This window comes from Lotus japonicus, chromosome 6, assembly GCF_012489685.1.
Source record: "Lotus japonicus ecotype B-129 chromosome 6, LjGifu_v1.2".
Classification (NCBI taxonomy): Eukaryota; Viridiplantae; Streptophyta; class Magnoliopsida; order Fabales; family Fabaceae; genus Lotus; species Lotus japonicus.
In genome coordinates, this window is record NC_080046.1 from 11,192,429 (window position 1) to 11,213,481 (window position 21,053).

The following is a 21,053-nucleotide window of genomic DNA, read 5'->3' on the forward strand; positions in this document are numbered from 1 at the left end:
CCTCAGGGTCCGCTCGGTTCAGGGCAGCCTTCAACTCTTCAAATTCTTCCATCTTCTCCTCAATTTGGTGTTCAGCAAAGAACACTCGAGCAGTAAGCTCCCGGTGTTCTTCATATAGGGGTACAGCTTCATGCAGGAGGCCCAGGAACTCCAGGAGAGGAGTTTTTACAGAGGCAATAATATTCCTCTGCAAAAGCTGGTTAACGAGCCTGGTAAGCTCTTCAGCCAGAGAAAGGGAGGAATGCAATTCTCAAAACAGGTCTTCTTCAAAGGCCAAGCTTCGGATCTGGTTAAGAACACGACGGCTAGCCATGGCTGAAAAGGAAGCAGGAAAAGAATTCTGAGAAAAAGGCAAGGAAGAGCTTGAAGAAGTTGCTGAAAAGAAGTAACCAAGAATGCTCTATTTATAGTAAAACAACAAAGGAGTGCATTAATTAGTGGCAATCGATTGCCAACTCTTCATCTTATGGTTACCGGCCACATAAATCACCACTACCATCGTGAATAGCTTTGGCCTTTAATGAACAAAGACTTACATTGAATCAAGAAAACGTGGTATAAGATTGCAATAAATGGGTTCATTCCCCAGAAACCAAGCAACGACTACGTAAGGGGGTGCAAGGAAGTTTGAACGGTGCTACAATAAGTGAATAGCCGTCAGAATAAAGGCGTAGTGGAAACTGAAAAGACATGGCAAATTAAACGTCAAATTATATGGCCTACGTGCCAAAACCATTGTCGAAATATTACATGCAAATCGGCATCGAAAGCCATGGTTAAAATAGTGCCATCATTACATATTGATAAGATAAAATTCTAAAGCAGGAATTTAAAGGAATTCAAGCGATCAGCAAAGGTGGAAATCTTGGCATCGAGATCCTTCTTTACGGCCTGGTCAACCTCCAACTCCTTGATAACATCTTTTGTCGAGATGATCAGAGCCTTGGAGTCCTTGGTAAGCACCTCCAACTGAGCCTTCACAGCAGGGCCTTCCTCGACCAAATCAGCTCGCTTTTTCTCCAACTTGGTAATCTCTCGATGCAGCTCCTCAAGCTTAGTGTCGACTTCGGAGATTTCATCTGCAATCAAAACCTTCCTAGCAGTGAATTTCTTGAAGTCCTCTTTCCTCGCCACCTCAGAAGATTCCTCTGATTGTTCTTCCTTTTATTGGCTAGCTCTTGTAACAATAGGCTCCTATTTTTAGAGAATAGGATCCATATCCAATATTCCATGTTATTAAAACCTAGCTTCTGAACTATAGTACTGTAAATATCTTTCCTTTCAAACCTAGGATAATGTTTCGATCCAAAAATATTGGCTATGTTTGACATGTCATTTCAGTTAGTTTATAGTTTATTTGACTAGCTTAAAACTTATTTGACTAGCTTAAAAGGTCTATAAAAGTGTTTAGTGAATGAACTTATTTCAGTAGCTTTAAGCCCTTAAAATTTAAAGCTTATAGCTTATTAAATATATTCTCATTTTTGTCCTTATTATTTTATTAAAATTTCACCTTTAGCCTTATATGTTTTTTACTAAACCTATTTACTTATCAGTTATCACACTTGTCTCATATGCACGCCGTTCCCGCACACAAATAATTACTACTTTGGAATAAAATAAATAATTTTATATTAAAAATTGAAAATTATTTGTTTTACTCTATTTAATTTAATAAAAATACAGAAAATTAAATAAGTAAAAAATAATATTATATTTTTAAGATGATAAATAACTTGAGTGAAATTAAAATATTCATTAATAATTTTAATAATAATAACATATAGGTATTAATGTGAAAATACAGCAATGTTAAATATAAAAAGAATTATACAAGTATGTCCTTTTATGTCATTTTACAATTTCAGCTTATTAAACAGCTAGTTTTACCAAACATTTTTGTTTCAATTACGTAGCTTTTCAGCTTTCAGCTAGCTTATCAGCTTTCAGCTAGTTTTTCAGCTATCAACTAGCTTTTCAGCTTTCAGCTAGTTTATCAGCTAGGCATGCCAAACATCTTATCTCTCTCTTCCTTCTACCTCTCTCCACCTCAAAGAGAGGTGTAAAGAGAACATTATTCATTTTTGTTGGATTATTGTAAAAAGTCTTATATTTAGAAATATGAAAAATGTAAAACTATGTCTTATAATTAGGAACCGAGGGAGTAACAATTTGAATTTCTTTTACCATTATAAGGATGAGGATTGTGCAAATATTTAACAGATGTAAAATATATTGACGACTAGTCTTTTAGCCCGTGCAATGCACGGGAGTGCACTGATTTTCTTCTTTTGAAACTTTTAAAATGTTTAAATTATTTTATATTGAGGCTTGTATTTAAAACTTTGGAAAAAAAAACTTTAGAACAATATTTATATCTTTTAAACATTAAATCATATATTTATACTGATAGGTGATTATTGATCCAAAATTTGCTTATTTGACCGTAACAACTTACATCATATTATCAACACATAGCCATATGAATTTTTTTTGTCCAGCTCATAAAGTAAAAAAGAAAAACAGGCAAATGCCCGAGCTAAGACCTTAAAGATGAGATGCCTAAAGCATCAGCTAAGAGAAACAAACTCATACCCACAAACAGGTTCTCAACAAGCACTAAAACCTCATCCTGCTGGGCTCCTAACTTCGCCAAGAAATCAACATAAGCATTACCCTCTCGCAAAGTGTGAGAGAAATTAACTCCAAGGTCTTCCCAGAAGCTCTTTGATGTCTCAAACCACCGAAGCATACAGATGAGTCGAAGGGGGAGTGGACAAGACAAGGTTGACAACGTCAAGAGAATCCGACTACATAGTCATATGAATGAGTAAAATAATGAAATATAGAATCAAATAACAATATCATTTTACTACTTTATAAGATAATAGTAATTTTAAATTAATAATTTAAATTAGCGATAAATATGATTTTGGTTCCATAAAATCTTGAAAATTTGATTTTGGTTCCTAAGAAAATTCAAGGAGTATAAGGTGAAGTCAACATGTCATCTTCTATATTGAAACAACTATAAACTTTTAAGTCACGTAATTTTATGCACTTTCATAGTAAAAATAATAAATAGTAGTTTTGAAATTAAAAATAAGATGATATTATAATCACTAAGTATTAATTTTTATCCAAATCACTAAGTACTAATATTTCAATTTTTCTGGAAAAAAATTCAATCTTTTTAAAAAATTATTAATATTTCAAGCTAATATTTAACTTTTTAACTTTAGTAAATTTACAATTTAAATTTGTGAATATAATGATTTACTGAATGACATAATTTTAAAATATAAGATAATAAGATATACATAAAGAGATGGAAGAACATCAGCTTTTATATGAAGAATTAAATGATTTTTTCAGCCAACTAAATCACAAAATTAAAAAAAGGAAGAAATCAAAATATGGGAAAACACGGGTGAGAAGGAGATGGAAATCAAATTGATGATTAGTTGAGGAAGTTAATGGAGTTTGAAAAGAAAAGATTGTAACAACTGAAAATATAAATATGAAAAAAAGATAAATAAAAATTTGAAAATTGAGATAATTCAAGAGTGATGATGTTTTTTTTTATAAGCCATGAATAATATATTGAATATAAGTATAAGGGGTACTTCAACCAAATGCAAAAGTGAGATTCAAATAAAAACAAGATACAATTACAATTAAAGAGAGAGAATGCCGAATATGTGGCATATTGTGGAAGTGAGATTTTTGCTAGAGAGTCTATCTAAAGAGAATGAGGTCTCTCTTTTATTAGAGAATAACATGGTGAATTTCTCAATAATTCATTTAAAAAAACTTATTGTTTACTTATGAGTAAAATACACTTACCCCCTTCAGGTTTGCAACAAAACACCTAGCCCCATTCTTATTGAAAATATACACACCACCCCATTCTATTTAACAGAGTTAACTTTATTGTTAAAGATTCTAACATAATATTCTATTTAACTCAACATAAATCATGGTTAATTAAAAAATACATAACAGTTTTTTTGTGTACGTTGGTTTTTTTTTTGACAGAAAACCAACGTTGATCTTGGTTGGTGGTTTCTTAAAAGTCTAAATTCCAATATGTTTAAATATATACTAAAACTTATGTTTTTAAATATTTCTAAGCTTTTAACAATCATATAAAAAAATTGTTGAAAGATTTAAAAAAAGAAAAATTATAATTTAGAGTGTGTTTCTTTCAGTTTTTTTCTTCTAAAAATCATTAATTTAAATTTATAACTATAAAATAACTGTGGAATAAATCTAAGTTACTTTCTTTGATTATATTGAACTAGTATTATACCCGTTTGTCCGTGCGATGCACGGATAATTTTTTACGAACTTCACTTTTTTTTTAAATCCGAAAGATAAATTGTACCCGCAAGGAATCGATCCCTAGATCTCCCCCTACCCAACACATATGTCCTCAGCTCCTACCACTTGAGCTATCTTACGGGGACACGAACTCCACTTTTATTGAGAAATTTATATATATATATATATATATATATATATATAGAATAATACAATGATGTATTTAATAAGTCATACAATTTTAATTAGTCAAACACTTATATGTCGTTATTATCTTATGTTTATGTTTAAATGTTTTATCTTTCTTATATATATTAATAGATAAGTTTCAAATGTTAACTGTATTTGACCCTTCCGCCTTGACAGGGCGGTGCTATGACCAATTAAACTACAATCCCAGGAAGAAAAAAATAGGTATACAACCTAAAAGTTATTATATTAGATATATCTTGATCTTAATTATTCATATTTTATGTCCTAGAACATAGATATTCTAGATACGCATTATGAATCGCCCGCCAAAGTCTTCCAACTTCTCCAATGTTTTCCTTACCCTGTCGACTTGTTCTTTGGCGCAATCTTTACGGTAAAAGATGTGATAATAATTTATACAAAGAAGGATTAGATTATTATCATCTATAATTTTGAATTTAAAAAAATTAAAAATAATCTTCAAAACTGATTAGATGAGATATTTTAGGGGATTGAAAAAATTAAAACAAAAACATTCTTTTTATTTATTAAATAACTGTCTTTTACAACTAATTTTTCATAAGAATTTCTATTAAATAAATATTTCTGTTTTTATATTGTTAAAATCTAAAAATTAATTTGTTGAACAGTAAATGGATCTTTTTCAATTACATTTTTTTACTTAGTTGTTTTTTTTACTATCTTTGGATGTGAATGACAGTTGTACTTGCTTATTCGTCTCATCTTAAAATACTAAAATGAGTTTACTGTACATTTTGTGTGTTGATTTAGCAGTGCATTGATATGACATGAATGGCTCATCATTAATTTTAATACCAAAGAAACACTGATTCTATCATCTATGAAGCATATTGGAATTATTAAACTGATAAATTAGAGTAGTTCCACCCTCTATTATGTGACTGTCATTCAAAAATTGAATTCACATACTTGAGGCAATGAACTTCACTACCTCTTCTCATTAAGGAAAATAATGAATATCATATGTTTCTTTACCACTCCATATTTAATAGATAGATTAACATATCTAACATAACATACAGAGGAGACAACAGCCAAACTACATCTCGTGAATCATAACATCCAATTAAGCAGCACACAAAAGGGATACAATCCTCAAATTCCATCTTGTTTGTCTTTTTGGTTTTCTCATAATATCCACACCTAGCAAGTCAAAGGCAAATATTCATAGCTTCGTACAATGAGGCACTAAAAGCTGGGAACCAAACCATTATCCAGCTTGAGCAACAAAGATATGTTTTTTTTTTAATTTGCAATGATACATTCAAGGGGGTAAAAGGCTACCCCAAACCTTTACAAAAAGAGATTCAATAATTTGACTGAGAGCCAAAGTATTGCAAGTGTATCAGTAAAAATTAACAGAACCAACAAACTTAAGAATTCCTTCCATCTAATAATCGAGTAGGCAGAGGATTTGTTCAATCAATTCATAGGTAGCACGTGTGAAGTGGCAGCTTCTGGCTCTCAACCATTCCCACACTTTTAACTTGACCAAGTCAAAAATGCACTCAGCAGAAAAACCCCTTCTCTGAGAACTGCTTCATTCCTTCCCACCAAAATGTGCCAAACTACTACCAGCCATACTGATAAAATACCATCCTTGTTGACCGACATAAACAAACCAGCAAAGGACATAAGATGATCAACTGGACTACCAGGACATACAAAACAGACCCCCAACCAATTAAAAACCCGACACCAAATGCTCCAAGCCCAATGAAGCCTCTGGTTTATCAATATCAGCAGCATCAAGAACCTTCAGGGCATCCCACACCTGTTTATTAGATAAGAACAATTCATCAAGTCTAAAGATTTGGAACACCATACATAATTATAAGATAATTCTTTAGGGAACAAAACTAAGGCAGCATATGTATTTAATTATTTCAACTTATAAATAAGCTTATAGGATAAATGCCTATTACTCTAACACTAAGTACTTAACTAAGCTGCTTAAAGGCACAACACAAAGATAATGATGCTGGTACTGGTAGGTTCCTCTTGTCACCCATATCTCTGATGGTAGATACTGGAGGCCCTATGAAGGTGAGACCCTTGTCTTCACAGAGTTGAGCAAAATAGAAAGGAACCCATAACCAGGTTACCTAAAATCTGATATAATGTAATTATTCAAATCTTAATGTCATAATTCTAAGGGGAATTAAATAATGATCAAGCCAATTCAAGGAAAATAATCAAAATATAATCATAAAAGTTATCAACGTTAGGAGTAGCATATGTATAATGTCATTCTTCAAAGTCCCTTGCAGTGTGAGATTATCACCTTGCACTTGGTCACACAAACAATTTAATAAACAATTTACCTACAATTAAAACTATAATGGGAACATGGCCAAAATCTCTTCGCAGAACCAGCCTTTTTTAATGAGAACTCACGCTATCGATCCCATGATACACTGATCATATTTTAGTTCCATCAAATAGAGAAATAGAGATTTTCAAAGCTCACGAGGAATCTGCTTGGTAACAACTTCAGAAGCTAAAAAGGTATAGTACTTTTTCGCTAGTTTCTTTACCAATTTCTTGTTTTTGTTTATTGTTCAAGGCTTCAACATCCATCCAGTGGTCTAGCCCTTTCATCTCAACCTGCATACGGAAGAATAAAGCAATTGAAATTAACCCAGCAAAGAGGGAAAGGAAACACTTGAGAAGAAATTGACATTCAATTCCTCCCTTCTTGCATTCTTTGATGATAGAAAAACTCACTTCTTTGATTCTTTCCACTTCTCAATTGACAAAGATTCCTCATTCAAGGGCTTATTGAGCAAATGGTAGATATGAGGCTCTGCTGTAGTGGTACAAAGCCAAGCATAAATTTGTGTACAAAACTTTATCAAAACAAACTCATACAGACAATGAAAAAAAAAGCATGACAAAGATAGAAAGCAACAAATTACTTCGAAACAATGCATTTAGTTGTAAACTTCCTATAAATCTCACTAATTGCCTCCACCAAGTGTTAGAAGGGTCATTGGTTCATTGATTTCTTTTTCAATAAAATTGTCTTTAAAGGCATTGGATTATAGAATTTGAACACCCTCTAAAGAAGCAATATCCATCTAAGTTTTTATATGTAAACTGATTGAGTCTCAAAGCATTAACTAATTCTTGCCTAAACCCTTAACTAAATTTTCAAGACAACACAGAACAACCTATAAGGGTTATAAAATGAAGAGCTGTATAGAAAAGTCAAATAACCTATAAAAAACCATTCTAAAGATTGTTCAATTCTGACCACTCTATGGATAAGAACTTGTTTGTAGTACCTTCCGGGTTTAACAATGCTAGAGACATTCTTAAGAATTATGAGCTTTGCTCTCTTAGCAGTACTAATCCCATAGGCACCAAGAAGTATTTCTACAATGTTCAATGCAGAATTTGGTAGGGTTGGCAAAGCTCTGCTACCAACATAGGAATCAGACTCGATAGTCAAATTCTTTTACCTTACTTCCACAGTTGGAGCTTTGCTCCCAAGTCCTAAGACAACAAAAAATAATCAATCAGTTTAAATCATCAGTATAAGTTATTGGGAAAGGTTAGCCACAAAGTGAAAAACTTGACACACAGCTACATAAACAAAGAACAAAAAAGACGTAAAAAATGAAGCTTTGCTGCCTTAAACCACCTTCTTAGCGAAAGAGAAAAGAAAATTAAAAAATAAACAAAAAATAGCCAATCAAGAAACTCAGTAGAAAGGCATTGTAACAATCACAGAGGAACATATATCCTTATAATTTCTTTAACCTTTTTATCATATCTCCTTAAACCAGATAAACTAATAAAGTAATAAGGCAAGTGGAGTTAACATTCTAAAAGAGAAAAAATAAAGTAATAGTCACTGGTATGATGCATAGTAGTTCCAGGAAAGACAAATTAAAAGTCACTGGTATGATGCATAGTAATTTCTTAGACCATAGCCTTCTATGATAAAATGAATCATGCACATACCTCAGACTAAAGCTCTATAACATCCATAGCATGAAGATCCAAAAGCCCAGCTCCAAAATCCCCTCTGAACTCCGGAGAGTAAAGCCCATCTGATGCAGCCACTCCACCTAAAGTTCGGGTGGTGGGCGTATATGTCTCTGAACCAGATTCCCCATTGAAATTGAGGTTTCTCATCAACTTCAAAAGCCTCTGCTTCTCTTCAGCGGATTGCGCTCCATAACCCTACAACAATTATCATATTCATCTAAGTCACCGCATAAACTGTCACAAAGTAAAAGTACACACATAACACATTTTACAAATCTGACATATACTACACTCAATTAAGCTTTGAACAAAAAGATAATCATCCGTAAATATTGTTACTGCTCAAATTTCTATAACATATATAACTACTTAAGCAAGGGCTACTAAATATAAATTAACAAAAATTTCATCTAAAACCTGAAAGACTGGAATCACGATAAGCATAATCAAGCAAAATTCCTTGGTTTAGCAAAGTCCAAATAAAGTATTCATATATTAACAACAAAGCATAGTTACAAATTGTGCAAGGATGCAGAATTAAAGGAAATAGATGATCTAAACAGAGAAAATTGCAGCAAAATTCCATGAAGTGCGAGGATATCTGCATGAGAAGGTTGGGGAGGAAAATTCAACCATTCTTCTCTATTACTGGGACTGAATATGGATTTCACCTAGATCTTTCTTCAACCTTCCTTCAATCACAAACATAGGGCAGAAAAAAGTGAGAATAAGAGAATTATTCCAAATGACCCTTGGTAGAATAAAGTAAAGTACAAACAGATGTGATGTAATAGAAACACAAAATTGAAAATGAAACTTAAGTAGATTAAAAAAAGATACTTACCCTTGATGAAAGAAAACACCTTGCTATGAAGACAACATGATCTAAATATGCAACATCACATGGTATAGCAACTTGAGCAAGCAATCATTCTGAAAACGTTCATGCCAAAAGGTACTAAATTTGACAGAGGAGAGTAAAATAATTTGTCAGTGTATATTTCAAAATAAACTTATCCAAATTTAAAATATAACAATAAGAGGCAAAACATAGCTTACCTTTGGGCATGGACTTTGAAGGAGTTTTCCCCAATTTTAAAACCCCAAAACCTGTTAGCAAAGACAGTTAAGTTAAGACAATCAAAGAAAGAGGCACAAAACAATCTGTCATTTGATTTCATCCATAACCAGACCTTAAGTTGGACCCCTTCCACAATTTTATATATCTGAATCTCTTCCTCCCTGAACAACACTGAACCATTTCTACATGACCACATCGAATTGACAGAGGATATCCAAATCATACACAGGGAGTATTTATAGAGAAATCAAATGTACAAATTTAGTGCAAAAATCAAGTGGATACAGATAAAGATGAATAAAAAGTACAAAAAATCAAAGAAAATCAGTAACAATAAAGGCGATTTAGACTGCTTACTAACCAAAGGACTGTGCATCCGTGATTTGCTCCTTGGGAATGCATTCAGACCTGGAATTAAGAAAGGAGGATGATTAAACAACAGTGATGAAGGGAGCTTGTCGAAATCTGGTTGGTTCCTCCATTTCTGGCGAGCGAAATCTCCTTGAACACGGAACGCCGAGCGTCGGCGATGATGCAATTGAAGGAAGCAGAGACGCGAGATGACGACAGTAGATGGGAAACTATGAGCTGTTGAAGAGAAATCAAGATGAATGGTACGGTGGAGTGGGTAGAAATGGAGAAGAAACACGCGATTAGAGATGGGGAGAAACAGTGCAGAAGTGAACAACACGACGTCGTTTTTCACGTTCTGGTTGGAGAAAAAAAAAGTTAAAAGAGAAGGACACGTGTCAAAACGCAATAGGATGTCTTTTAGCTACAGTAGTGGAAGAATAAAAAGTAGTAGATATTGAATAGATGCATCTTCTAATGACATATGTGAAAAGCAAAATCCTATCCGACAATTGAAGTAAGGTGGCTAATATTCAATAACTCCAACGAATCAAAATGTAGCAGCAGAAATGCAATGAACCAGATCCAAAATAGTACAAATTCAACAAAGGAAAAACACCAAAAGTAGCTCATTAGACATGAAGCAAAAAACACTAACAAGTAACATCTATAAATAGTGACTCCATATGCAGCAAAAAAACATTAGCAGCAGGTGACAACCTTCCACTTTTGCTAATTACTTCTTCAGTTTGCCATTGTACCAGTAGTGACAGCTTTTGTTTGCTTCCTTTTTCGACTTGCAACTGGTGCTCGCTGACATGTCCTTTTATTATGACCTAATCGTTTGCAATTATCACACCTCACGGTAGTAGACCTTCTAGCTTGACCACTTCCAGCAGTAGTTTCACCAGGTTCCTTTCTCCTATTTTTTCGTGGTCTTCCAGGGAGTCTTTTTAGCACTGGTGGGAGTACAAGATCTTGTGGGTTTTCATGAATCTTCAGAGAATCTGGACGTTTCTAATTCCAAGCGAGGCAGGGCACACTCTTAGAAGATGTTTCAATTTCCCGCGTACAGAGCATATTGGGTTGGGGCAACTTTGATCAGGGTTAAAAGTTAGGTTTTTTTTAAGTGTGGTTAGTCTAATTAGGGTTATAATAGGATCAATTTAACAGTAAGTTAACTCTGTTAAATAGAGTGGGGTGGTGTGTATATTTTCAATAAAAATGAGGCTATGTGTTTTTGTTGCAAACCTGGAGAGGGATAAGTGTATTTTACTCTTTACTTACTTATTTATCATGTTTTCTACCATCGTCAAATTTTTTAATTTATAATTTAGTCTCTTGTATTTTGAAAAATGAACTAAAGTATATCTGAAGCCTTTTTTTTCAAAAACATCCTAAAAATAAATTGTGCTTTCCAATGAATAATCTCTCAACCTTTACCCCAACTTATAATATTCAAGTTTAACATTGTAATGTGAAGTTTAGGCTTTGTTTGGTTGGGTGGAAAGAAAGGAGGAGGAAAGAAAACACGGAAACCGATGCATGAATTTAGACTAACTTGAATTTAGACTAACCGATACATGTAATTTAATCTAAATTCATGCATCAGTTTCCGTGTTTTCTTTTCTCTCCCTTTTTTTCCCCAACCAAACATAGCATTAGACTTTAGAGATGAGAGAAGATCAGATCCGTGATAATTTGATTTCTTATTGACACGACATTTCAGTATAAGTCGGCGAAAGTCGGCTACAAGTTTGCATCATTCATTCAGATGTCACATTGCTTCTGAAGTTGCCATTCTGCTAATGGCCCTTACTGTACATAATCATGATCATAGGTGTACAGAATACTGATTTCAATGAGGGAAAACTTATCTTAACAATCCAATCTTACCATCATTTAAGCGATTAATGAGAAATAAGAGAAAAAAATGATGTGACATTTTATGTGATGGAAAAAAATGAAGAGATATAATAAAAGAAAGTAAGTAAAAATGCCATAAAAGAAAACAATGATTATGAAAGAATCAAAATCCTTCCCCTTCACTCCTCCCATTTTCAACCATACTTAAGCCACTCTTGTTCACATTTCTTAAACGCTCTTTCCTCTTCTCTTTCCAGGTAGTATTATTGCATCACTCAGAAAGTATTTTCAGCTTGTTCATTTGCATGTGAGCATTTGGTTAAAATTAAATGTTTAGTTGTCATATTTTGCAGGTTCTTTGAGTTTCCATCATCAACATGGCTGCAGAGACACCTTCGAGTAAACAAAGCAAGGCTTTTGCAAGTCTTCAGAAGTCCATCGAACGCCAGAAACATAAAATTACTGATGTGGAGCTTAAACATAATAGTGACAAAGCTGCCTCTGTGACCAAACTCAAGGAATTTTCTGACATGTTTATCAAGATCACCAACAAAGAATCTACTCTCCATGAGGACTGTCAAAAAGGTAGTATATTATAATGTGATATGTTATTTCTTTGCTTGCAAGGATAGATTTTAAACATCAAAAGATTTTTTTCTTGAAAGGAAATGCTAACGGTTCATGTTTCTTTTCTGAATATTGCTTTCCTCCAAACATTGCTTCATTATCTTCTATTGGTTAATTTAATGATTGCAGATTTATGGCATTGGCATCAATTCCTATTCAAAATTAACTGTAAAATAAATTTTTTATGGCAAATGGAGGTCCTGAACTTGGATCCCCTAGGGTTTCCAGAGTCACAAACCGTTGGGGAGGATTGGACCAATTTTCATAACAAACTAAAAATAAATTGATTTAGCAATTGGGTTCAAATTATGTTAATTCAAATAAGTTTAGGTCAAAAGGGTTGCCATGTTAGTCGGCTGAGAAACCAATGCAATGATTCCCTAAATAAGTGATTACTCAAGGAAAGGTTCCTCAATGCATATTCTTAAGTCACCCACAGGAAACTCTTAGTTATTGCTATTGAGAGGTTGAAGATGAAGTTGCTGAATGCAATTAATTAAGTAAAGGAGAACAAATGGCTAATGAATAATTGAAATCACTAATGATAAAGCATAAAACTTAAATTAAAGAACTAAGAAAAATATATGAAATTTGGGAAATTTGTATGTTTTGATTGTGTATCTCTACAAATAACCTTATTATTTATAGGGAGAATTCGGCTCACTACAACCGTTGCCCATGCACCCAACCACTAACCCACATCTTAGGTCCCATATAAGCCACTACAATCGTGGGATGTTAATGCCTTCTCACTCCTCGCCAGCTCAGAAGATTCCTCTGATTGTTCTTCCTTTTATTGGCTGATTCCTGTAACAAAACGCTCATATTTTTAGAGAATAGGATCCATATCCAATATTCCATGTGATTAAAACCTAGCTTCTAACTGTAGTACTGTAAATATCTTTCCTTTCAATAGTATATGATCAGTGAGCATCTTCGGCTTCTTGTCCAATAGTATATGATCTTCCTTTCTCCATTTTTCTAGGGATGTGGTATTGTATCCAAGTAACATAGAATAAATACATTGAATATGATTAGGATTTAATCGAAGATTCCTGGTTTATGTGACCATTTTTTTACAAAATTCAAGGATTCCATATCCCCTATACTTGTGGAAATGACTTATTTTACAGTACTCGACTTCTACCTTTGTTGATTCAGGTCTTGATCTTCCATATTCATGCTTCTTCTGTGACATGGAAATTATTTCTGCACATTTTCTGTTTTTTTTTTTCTATTCGAGACTAAGAGAGACATAGAGTTAGCGTTAAAAGAGTTGGTTAGTGTTAGTTAGCAGTGAGTTAGCATGTAAAACAGGATTGGTTAAAGTTTGTGAGAAGGTTGTTAAAGCTCTTACATTACACATTGTATAAAATCACAATCTAGCTCTTTTGGTACTCGCCTGAAATATTGAAGATTGTTCAGTTCACACTTTTTCTCTCTGTGTTCTCTTCAAAATTCTCTCTTCCTCTTGGATCTACCATTTCAGATATGTTCTGTTCAAAACTTCAACTTACACTTCCTACTTTTCAGAATTACAACAGTTGAAAGTCATGAACTCTGGTATGAGTGATGACATGGAATGTATTAAGAAAGAAGTTGAGCAGATGACGAAGGAATTGGAAAAGAGTAAGATCATAAAGGAAAAACTTAAGCAGATCACTAAGGAATTGAATACGGTGAAGAGCCAGAATGTTCTGCTTCAGCTGATTTACAGTGACTATACTGAGAGGGCTCGAAAGGTCAGTCACTATAATTACCTTTGGAATGTATGATTTACTTGTTAGAAGCTAGTTCAGTTTTGAATTATGAAAAGAGTGCTGCTGCGTGTTACGAATGGAATTTGGATTCTCTACAGATGATACAGATGAGAAAGGAATTGGAGGAGAGTAAAAAAATAAAGGAAAAACTTGAGCAGACCACCAAGGAATTGGAGGAGAGTAAAAAAATAAAAGAAAAACTTGAACTGATCTCTAAGGAATTGGAGGAGAGAAAGTCCCTGAATGATCTGCAGCAAAAGAATTTTACAGAGAAGACTCGAAAGGTCAGTGGCAGTTCTTTGGTATGAAACAACAAAATGAGCATAAAGATGTTTTGAAATTGACTGAAGATCTAAAGGTTCTTATCTGTTTTTGTGCTTTGTAAGCAGATTTAATAATGAGAATAGCATAATGTTCAATGGATTTGATTGTCTATTTATCCAGGACAAAAAGGAACAACTCAATGCCAAAACAGTTCAGCTCGAAAAACAACAGAAAAGTAAACAAAAGCTGGAATTGGAGAATCATCCGCGTAAAAGAAAGTTAGAAGTCATGAAGAACATGGAAGATGAATCTCTGAAGACGGTAGGTAATTTACAAACAAATTTAATGGAAAAGGAACAGTTACTTCAGGAGTTACAAGATTATTGCCAATCAGTGATCACTAAAGAGCGTCAGAGCAATGATGAGCTTCAGAAAGCTCGAAAAAGAATGATTGAGGTAAGTGTTTTGGATCTTTTTAACGATGTGTCTGTTTCTATTAGGTCCAGTTTTTTATTGTTACTTGAATTTTTCAGTTATGATTTGTGGATTATAACGATATTGGTCATGTAATTGATATGATTTTCTCTTCTAGTGGTATGCCATTTTAATACAAATATACAATACTAGTTGATTGATGAAACTGCTTTGGATTTCGCACGATTCCAGAAATGAAACTTGCTTGGAAGTACACAAGTGATGTTATAAATTTAATCGTTTGGGCAGTGCACTTCCTCTTTTTTTTTTTAAAGCTTGAAAAAGCACTAAAAATGGTACAAGGGGCACCATAATCCATATACAAAACTAACCTGTTACGCACAATGAAGTGTGCCTATACCAGTCAACAAATGTTAAACTAAAGCCCTTCAACCTACACCTAAGCTAAAACCAAGCTAAAGCCTTCACTCTTTTCCAAAATAGATGCAATTTATGAGCTATAAAATCATTGCGAGCACCCCAAATGGATTAAAAGGTAGCGAATCAAACAGCTATCAACACCCTCCTTGGGAGATTACCACCCTACACTCATGGAGTGTTGTGTAAACTCCAAGCTGATTAAGACAATGTTGTCAGATAGAAGCAGAAGCTGAACAAGTAAACAAAACATAAAGAACACGATTCATGACCTTAATTACATAAAGGACATAAAACACTTCAATTCTCCTAAGCAAACCCTATCCAACAAATTATCCATTGTCTGCTACCTTCCAAGATAGGCTTTCCAACCAAATGCTTAAACTTTTGATGGAACAATATTTGTCCAAAGAAGCTTTAGGTACGCACTATCCACACTTCTAGAAGTTTGTTGCAAAGAGACATAAGCTGAACGCACTGATGTATCAGTAACTTCCTACTTGGGTGTATTTTGGCTAATAACCTGCAACAAATAGTCAAAGAGCGGTCCTTCCAATTAAAAATTCCCTTCTCCAAACCATATCCCACCTCCAAACACCATTTTCCCACTTACCAATCTCACTCACCTTACCTTCTTTTTGCTCAGAGATTGTAAACAATGTAGGAAATTTACTACACAACACATCTTTCCCAACCCATCGGTCTAACCAAAACCGTGTCCTGCCTCTATTCCCCAACATAATTAACAAGTTTTTTTGGTAGAAGTAATCGATGCCCTCCCAACAAATATCCTTTGAGACACCTCTACTTCTTTGTTGTTAGTTTTTATAGTTTGAATTTCAGAAACAATGAGGATTTCTCCAACATAATTGACATGTATTACTAAAATGTATTTGATGGTCCATTTCATTATATTGAATTGCTTAGTTTACGTGAGTTTTTTTGGCAGTGTGGATATATTTACTGCTCATTTGTTATTCATCACAGATTTTATGTGCTCTTTCTTTCACTTTTTATTTCCCACAAACTTTTTGTTATCTCTATTAATAATGTCTTTCTCTCTTGCAGGGAATTGCAGGAAGGTCAAGTCGTTGTGCCAATATTGGTGTAAAGAGAATGGGGGAACTGGACAATGGGCCATTTCTTAAAGCTTTGCGTGCGAAGCAAAGAAATTATACGCAGAGAGCTGCAACATTGTGTTCTGTGTGGGAAAATAATCTGAAGGACCCCCATTGGTATCCATTCAAAATAATTACAATTGGTGGGGAATCAAAGGTGGACCTTTGCTAGACAAACACATCTCTTAAACTTTGCTTGATATATATAATTTTCTTGTCATCTAGTCTTAATTGAATGTGTTTCATCCAGTTACTTATTTGTAAACTGTTCCTTTTCTTATAGATACTGATGAATATCCTTTTTTGTCCTTGCATGCATTGGAGTTATATAATATACATATCAGAATATATATTTAGAGCAATGTTAAAGTGAATGTGTCATAAGTAGAGTTGGAATGACAGACAAAATGAGGTGTGAAAGTGTCAAAGTTACAATGGCGTAAGCTCTCAAAATCTAATTGTACAGAACAACATTCTTTTTTTTGTCATACTCTCAAGTAGATTCTTTTTCTTTTGTGCATTTATATTGCATTATATTTTTATTGGTAAAATTCATAAGTAATGCTTACATTTCATTTACTTTGCTATCTGGTTTGATTTTATAATTTTAGGAAATTATAGATGAAGAAGATGAAAAGCTGAAACGACTGAAAAGGGACATGGGTGCTGGGCCATACCAAGCGGTGGTGAAAGCTTTGACAGAGATGAATGAGTACAATCCTAGTGGGAGATCTGTGGTCTCAGAGCTATGGAATCATGGAGAGAACAGGAGAGCAACTTTGGAAGAAGGGGTTGAATTTCTATTTGGACATTGGAAAACAAAAAAGCAGAAAACACATCAAATGGGGACAGATGATGATAGTGAGGATGCTTATCAAAGAAAAAATGGTAGTGAGGCCGGATAGCGATAATGATGACGATCAGGTGCCTCCCGCCGATAATAGAGTTAGTCACTCTGGTGAAGCATCGCCTAGTGTAACTCATATTGCTTTGCCTCTAACTTCCAAGTAAGTTGTGAAATATGGGAAGGTTGATAGGTAATGAAATTAAGGTAGTGCTTTTGTTTTGAACATTTTGAGCTAGTAGGAAAAAGATTACAAGGGCTAGTTGGTATGAGCTTTGTTTTGGTGTATATGTGTACATGTAGATGTGGCTAGTTGGTATGTAGCTTGCTATCCTTGTTTGTTACTTCACTGGTGTGGGTAAACACATGGATGTTGAACTTTGAATGACTATATTATGTGCCTTTTGTTTCTACTTTATTTCATTTCCTTGTTAACTTGCTTTGTGTCGTCCGACTAATGATCAATCGCTTTTTGATCGGCGTCATTATGTCAACTTTTGTGCGTTTACATACAAACGGACCTTTTGATTTAATTGAAGGTTATGCTATTATTTATAAAGGAGTTTATTTCTCTGAGTTCCAATTATTGTATGTGCTTGAAACTACTAAAGGGACCAACAAATGGTTGATTCAAGTGTTACTTACATACATGTGTGAATCCTCTTAAGTAAGGTAGGAGAGTTAACTCCACTATGATGTGAATGTTAACTCCACCCATGGAAGACACTAGAAAGAAAGGAAAAAAAAACTACTAGAGGGAACTGTGCTTGGCCCTGGTCTGGTAATATGCGATGTTTAAGAATTTAACAATATCTCTAGTGTTAGTATTCTGCAGCCTGGTGTCGAAGTGCAACTCAAGTTTCTGGGTCTCCCCTCCTTTGTCTCCACATTAATTGGACCATGATTATTCATGAAGGTTATGTTTGGCATGCCATTTCAGCTGACTTATAGCTTATTTGACTAGCTTAAAGCTTATTTGACTAGTCTCTTCAAAAGTGTTTGGTGAATGAGCTTATTTCAGTAGCTTAAAGCTTTAAGCTATAAGCTATCTCAGGTAGCTTATGGCCCCGTTTGGAAAAACAGCTTAATTAAGCACTTATGGTCATAAGCGCTTATAACATAAGAGCTTATTCATAAGCTATTTTTAAAAATTTATTGAAATAAATTAAAAATAAGCTGTATATAAGCATAAACTGTTTTTCATAAGCTATCCTGAGTAGCTTATGAAAATAAGCTGAAAATAGCTTATGGCAGGTCATAAGCTGTTTGCATAAGCCCTCCCAAACACTGGCATAAGAGCTTATGCTGTCAGATAAGCTCAAATAAGCTCTTCCAAACTGGGCCTATAGCTTATTAAATTTATTCTCATTTTTATTCTTATTATTTTATTAAAATTCCACCATTACCCTTATATATTTATAAGAATACTAAACATATTTTCCCCTCACACTTACGTATGCAGTTCCCGCCACACCGCTGCGCACCATAAGTATTAAAAATATTATATTAATAAAAATAAGTAAAAATCAATATTATATTTTTAAGATGATAAATAACTTGAGTTAATAAAAATATTTAAAGTGATAATAATTTTAATATTAATATCATATAGGTATTAATATGAAAATAAAGTAATGTTAAATATAAAAATATTTATATAAGTATGTCCTTTTACAATTTCAGCTTGTTTAACAGCTAGTTTTACCAAACACCTTTGTTTTAATCACGTAGCTTTTCAGCTTTCAGCTATTAGCTTTCAGCTATCAGCTAGCTTATAAGCTTTCAGCTAGCTTTTCAGCTTTCAGCTAGCTTATCAGCTAAACATGCCAAATATAGCCTAAAGCTGGTATCCCACCAATTTTTTGGCTATTATTAGGGGAAATTCACTGACTTCCCCTGATGTTCAATATTGTTGTGATAGAAGCCTCATCTCATGGACTTCTATTAGTTGGATCATAAATAGCTAGTTTCATTATATTGCTCTTTTATGAATATTAGTTTAATAGTTTCGGTTTTTTATTATATTTTATGATCTAGAATATTCTATTTCCTAGGATGGTGCCACATGTAAGGTCACATTTCATTCCTTAAGAGGATAGATAGTATAAGTTGTATTGCTTCCATTGTAAATGTTAACAAGAAAATTGATCAAATCTTTCTTTTCTATCTTTTTCTAATCTTCTTCTTAGTTTAGATTTTAGGGTTCTTAAAGATCTTCAATAATCTTCCTTGATAGGAATTAGCTTCCTATCATGTTGCACTAATCTCCCCAGCCCCCTCTAGTTTGCAAAATGCATTGATCTCCCCTCCTTTACATATCATTTTGAAGAATATAGGGGTGTTGCGTGTTATAATCATAAATCTTAACAGGTAACCATTGCAATAATAATAAACCTTAAGAGAGGTTGGAGCAATGTTCTCAATAAAATGAGGTTAGTTAATGTCAAATTAAATAATAAAAGAAAAATTAGTGCAACAATATAATGATAAATCTCAGGAAGGTTAGTGCAATTTTCCCTTGATTATTCCAAAACCTGGTCCATGTTAGCATTAATTGCGTGAGGAATACAAATTTTTTTTTTTTACTGAAAGCTCAAGACATATAATCTCAAATGTAGAGTCTACAAGAAGAGCATGAATTAACCATGATGGTCTATTCTCCCACCACATGTTTGAAGGGAACTCACAAGCTTTGGAGGCTAATAAATGTGCTATTGCATTGGCCTCTCTCTTAGTGTGCTCAAAGCAAATGTAAGTAAAATTTAAAGCCAATTGTTTGCAGTCTTCAATAAGCATCTCTATCTGTGGAGGGCACGACCTGGACTTCATAGCTCGAACCACTACCTCTGAATCAGATTCTACAATCACCCGATTGAGTTCGACACCAGTAGCTTGAGCAAGAGCCCACCGCATAGCCGTTGCCTCTGCAATCAAGGGTTCCAACCTATTCTCCTCCAACTGTGTAGCTGCCAGTAGAGCTTCCCCTGAAGAGGATCTTACAACGAATCCCATCCCTGTGCAGGAATTACCAGTCCAACCAGCATCTAAATTCAACTTGAGTATACCTTGTGGTGGAGCCTTCCATAGTGGATTATTAGGGCAATGCTCGTCCATATGTCCTTCTACTGGTTGAGCTTCCCTCCATTGTGCCAATGCTTGAAATCCTGGCAACATTACCGTCGGTGGATCAGCTAAGGTTTGATTGTACAAAGATTCATTACGGGCCCTCCAAATTGAGTACATACCCTGAACCACCGCAGCCACATGACTTTCATTGGGCATCATGAGTAGATCAACAAGCCAACCTTGAAAATTATTCTAAATCGCATGAGTTCGAAAACCTGCTCTAACCAAGCTGCGTGAGTCCAATTACAATGTAGAAAAATATGGGATTGTGTGTCTTCAACATGTTGTCCACATAACAAGCATTCCAAGGGAACATGAACACCACGTTTTTCCAGATTCGCTCTACAAGGGAGTACATTTGTTGTTGCTCTGTATACAAAGTGGCGCAATTTATTAGGTACCTGAAGTTTCCATATCTTCTTCCATGGCAAGGACACCATCGAAGAGCAACCAGCCAAATTCTGAGTTTTCAATTGCTGCAAGTGACAATACAGAGATTTAATAGTGAACTCGCCATTTCTTCCCCATCTCCAGTAGAAACGATCTGGCCTATCCACCCATCGCAAGGGAACAGACGTAATTCTTAGAGCCTCAGGTCCTGAAAACAGTGA

At 34.2% G+C, this 21,053-nt stretch overlaps 2 protein-coding genes and 1 long non-coding RNA gene across 15 annotated transcripts; 1 reads left to right on the forward strand and 2 right to left on the reverse strand.

The window, feature by feature from the left end:
- Positions 1–5,601: 5,601 nt before the first annotated feature.
- Positions 5,602–10,345, reverse strand: LOC130722429 (uncharacterized). 11 transcript variants are annotated; one of them, XR_009013961.1, is made up of 9 exons: positions 9,996–10,345; positions 9,747–9,816; positions 9,613–9,663; positions 9,398–9,511; positions 9,187–9,245; positions 8,527–8,748; positions 7,285–8,055; positions 7,095–7,164; positions 5,602–6,331 (listed from the first exon to the last, which is right to left on the reverse strand). It is a non-coding gene; the product is annotated as an uncharacterized LOC130722429 (long non-coding RNA). The 11 variants fall into 11 exon arrangements; XR_009013960.1 differs by adding an exon at positions 6,503–6,662 and having other exon boundaries at positions 8,527–9,245; XR_009013957.1 differs by adding an exon at positions 6,503–6,669 and having other exon boundaries at positions 8,527–9,245; positions 9,996–10,344.
- A 1,646-nt stretch (positions 10,346–11,991) lies between these two features.
- On the forward strand, positions 11,992–17,756 carry LOC130727029 (protein INVOLVED IN DE NOVO 2-like). Of its 3 annotated transcripts, none has more exons than XM_057578358.1 (7): positions 11,992–12,108; positions 12,189–12,436; positions 14,012–14,220; positions 14,337–14,522; positions 14,683–14,958; positions 16,423–16,629; positions 17,084–17,756. In XM_057578358.1, exons 2-7 carry the CDS (start codon positions 12,229–12,231, stop codon positions 17,375–17,377), a joined length of 1,380 nt encoding a protein of 459 aa, XP_057434341.1. In that variant the 5' UTR covers positions 11,992–12,108; positions 12,189–12,228; the 3' UTR covers positions 17,378–17,756. The 3 variants fall into 3 exon arrangements, with proteins under 3 accessions (XP_057434341.1, XP_057434340.1, XP_057434342.1); XM_057578357.1 differs by having other exon boundaries at positions 12,205–12,436; XM_057578359.1 differs by lacking the exon at positions 11,992–12,108 and having other exon boundaries at positions 12,120–12,436.
- A 2,110-nt stretch (positions 17,757–19,866) lies between these two features.
- Positions 19,867–20,598, reverse strand: LOC130724900 (uncharacterized). Its single transcript, XM_057576167.1, has one exon. It carries the CDS (start codon positions 20,596–20,598, stop codon positions 19,867–19,869), a length of 732 nt encoding a protein of 243 aa, XP_057432150.1.
- Between the last annotated feature and the right edge of the window lie 455 nt (positions 20,599–21,053).

Excerpts from the sequence above, each read along its gene's own strand:
- LOC130727029 (XM_057578358.1), top strand. The coding sequence starts at position 12,229 with ATGGCTGCAGAGACACCTTCGAGTAAACAAAGCAAGGCTTTTGCAAGT. Across the intron at positions 14,523-14,682 it reads TTACAGAGAAGACTCGAAAG|GACAAAAAGGAACAACTCAA; the intron begins GTCAGTGGCAGT and ends CTATTTATCCAG. Across the intron at positions 14,959-16,422 it reads CTCGAAAAAGAATGATTGAG|GGAATTGCAGGAAGGTCAAG; the intron begins GTAAGTGTTTTG and ends TCTCTCTTGCAG.
- LOC130724900 (XM_057576167.1), bottom strand. The coding sequence starts at position 20,598 with ATGCCCAATGAAAGTCATGTGGCTGCGGTGGTTCAGGGTATGTACTCA.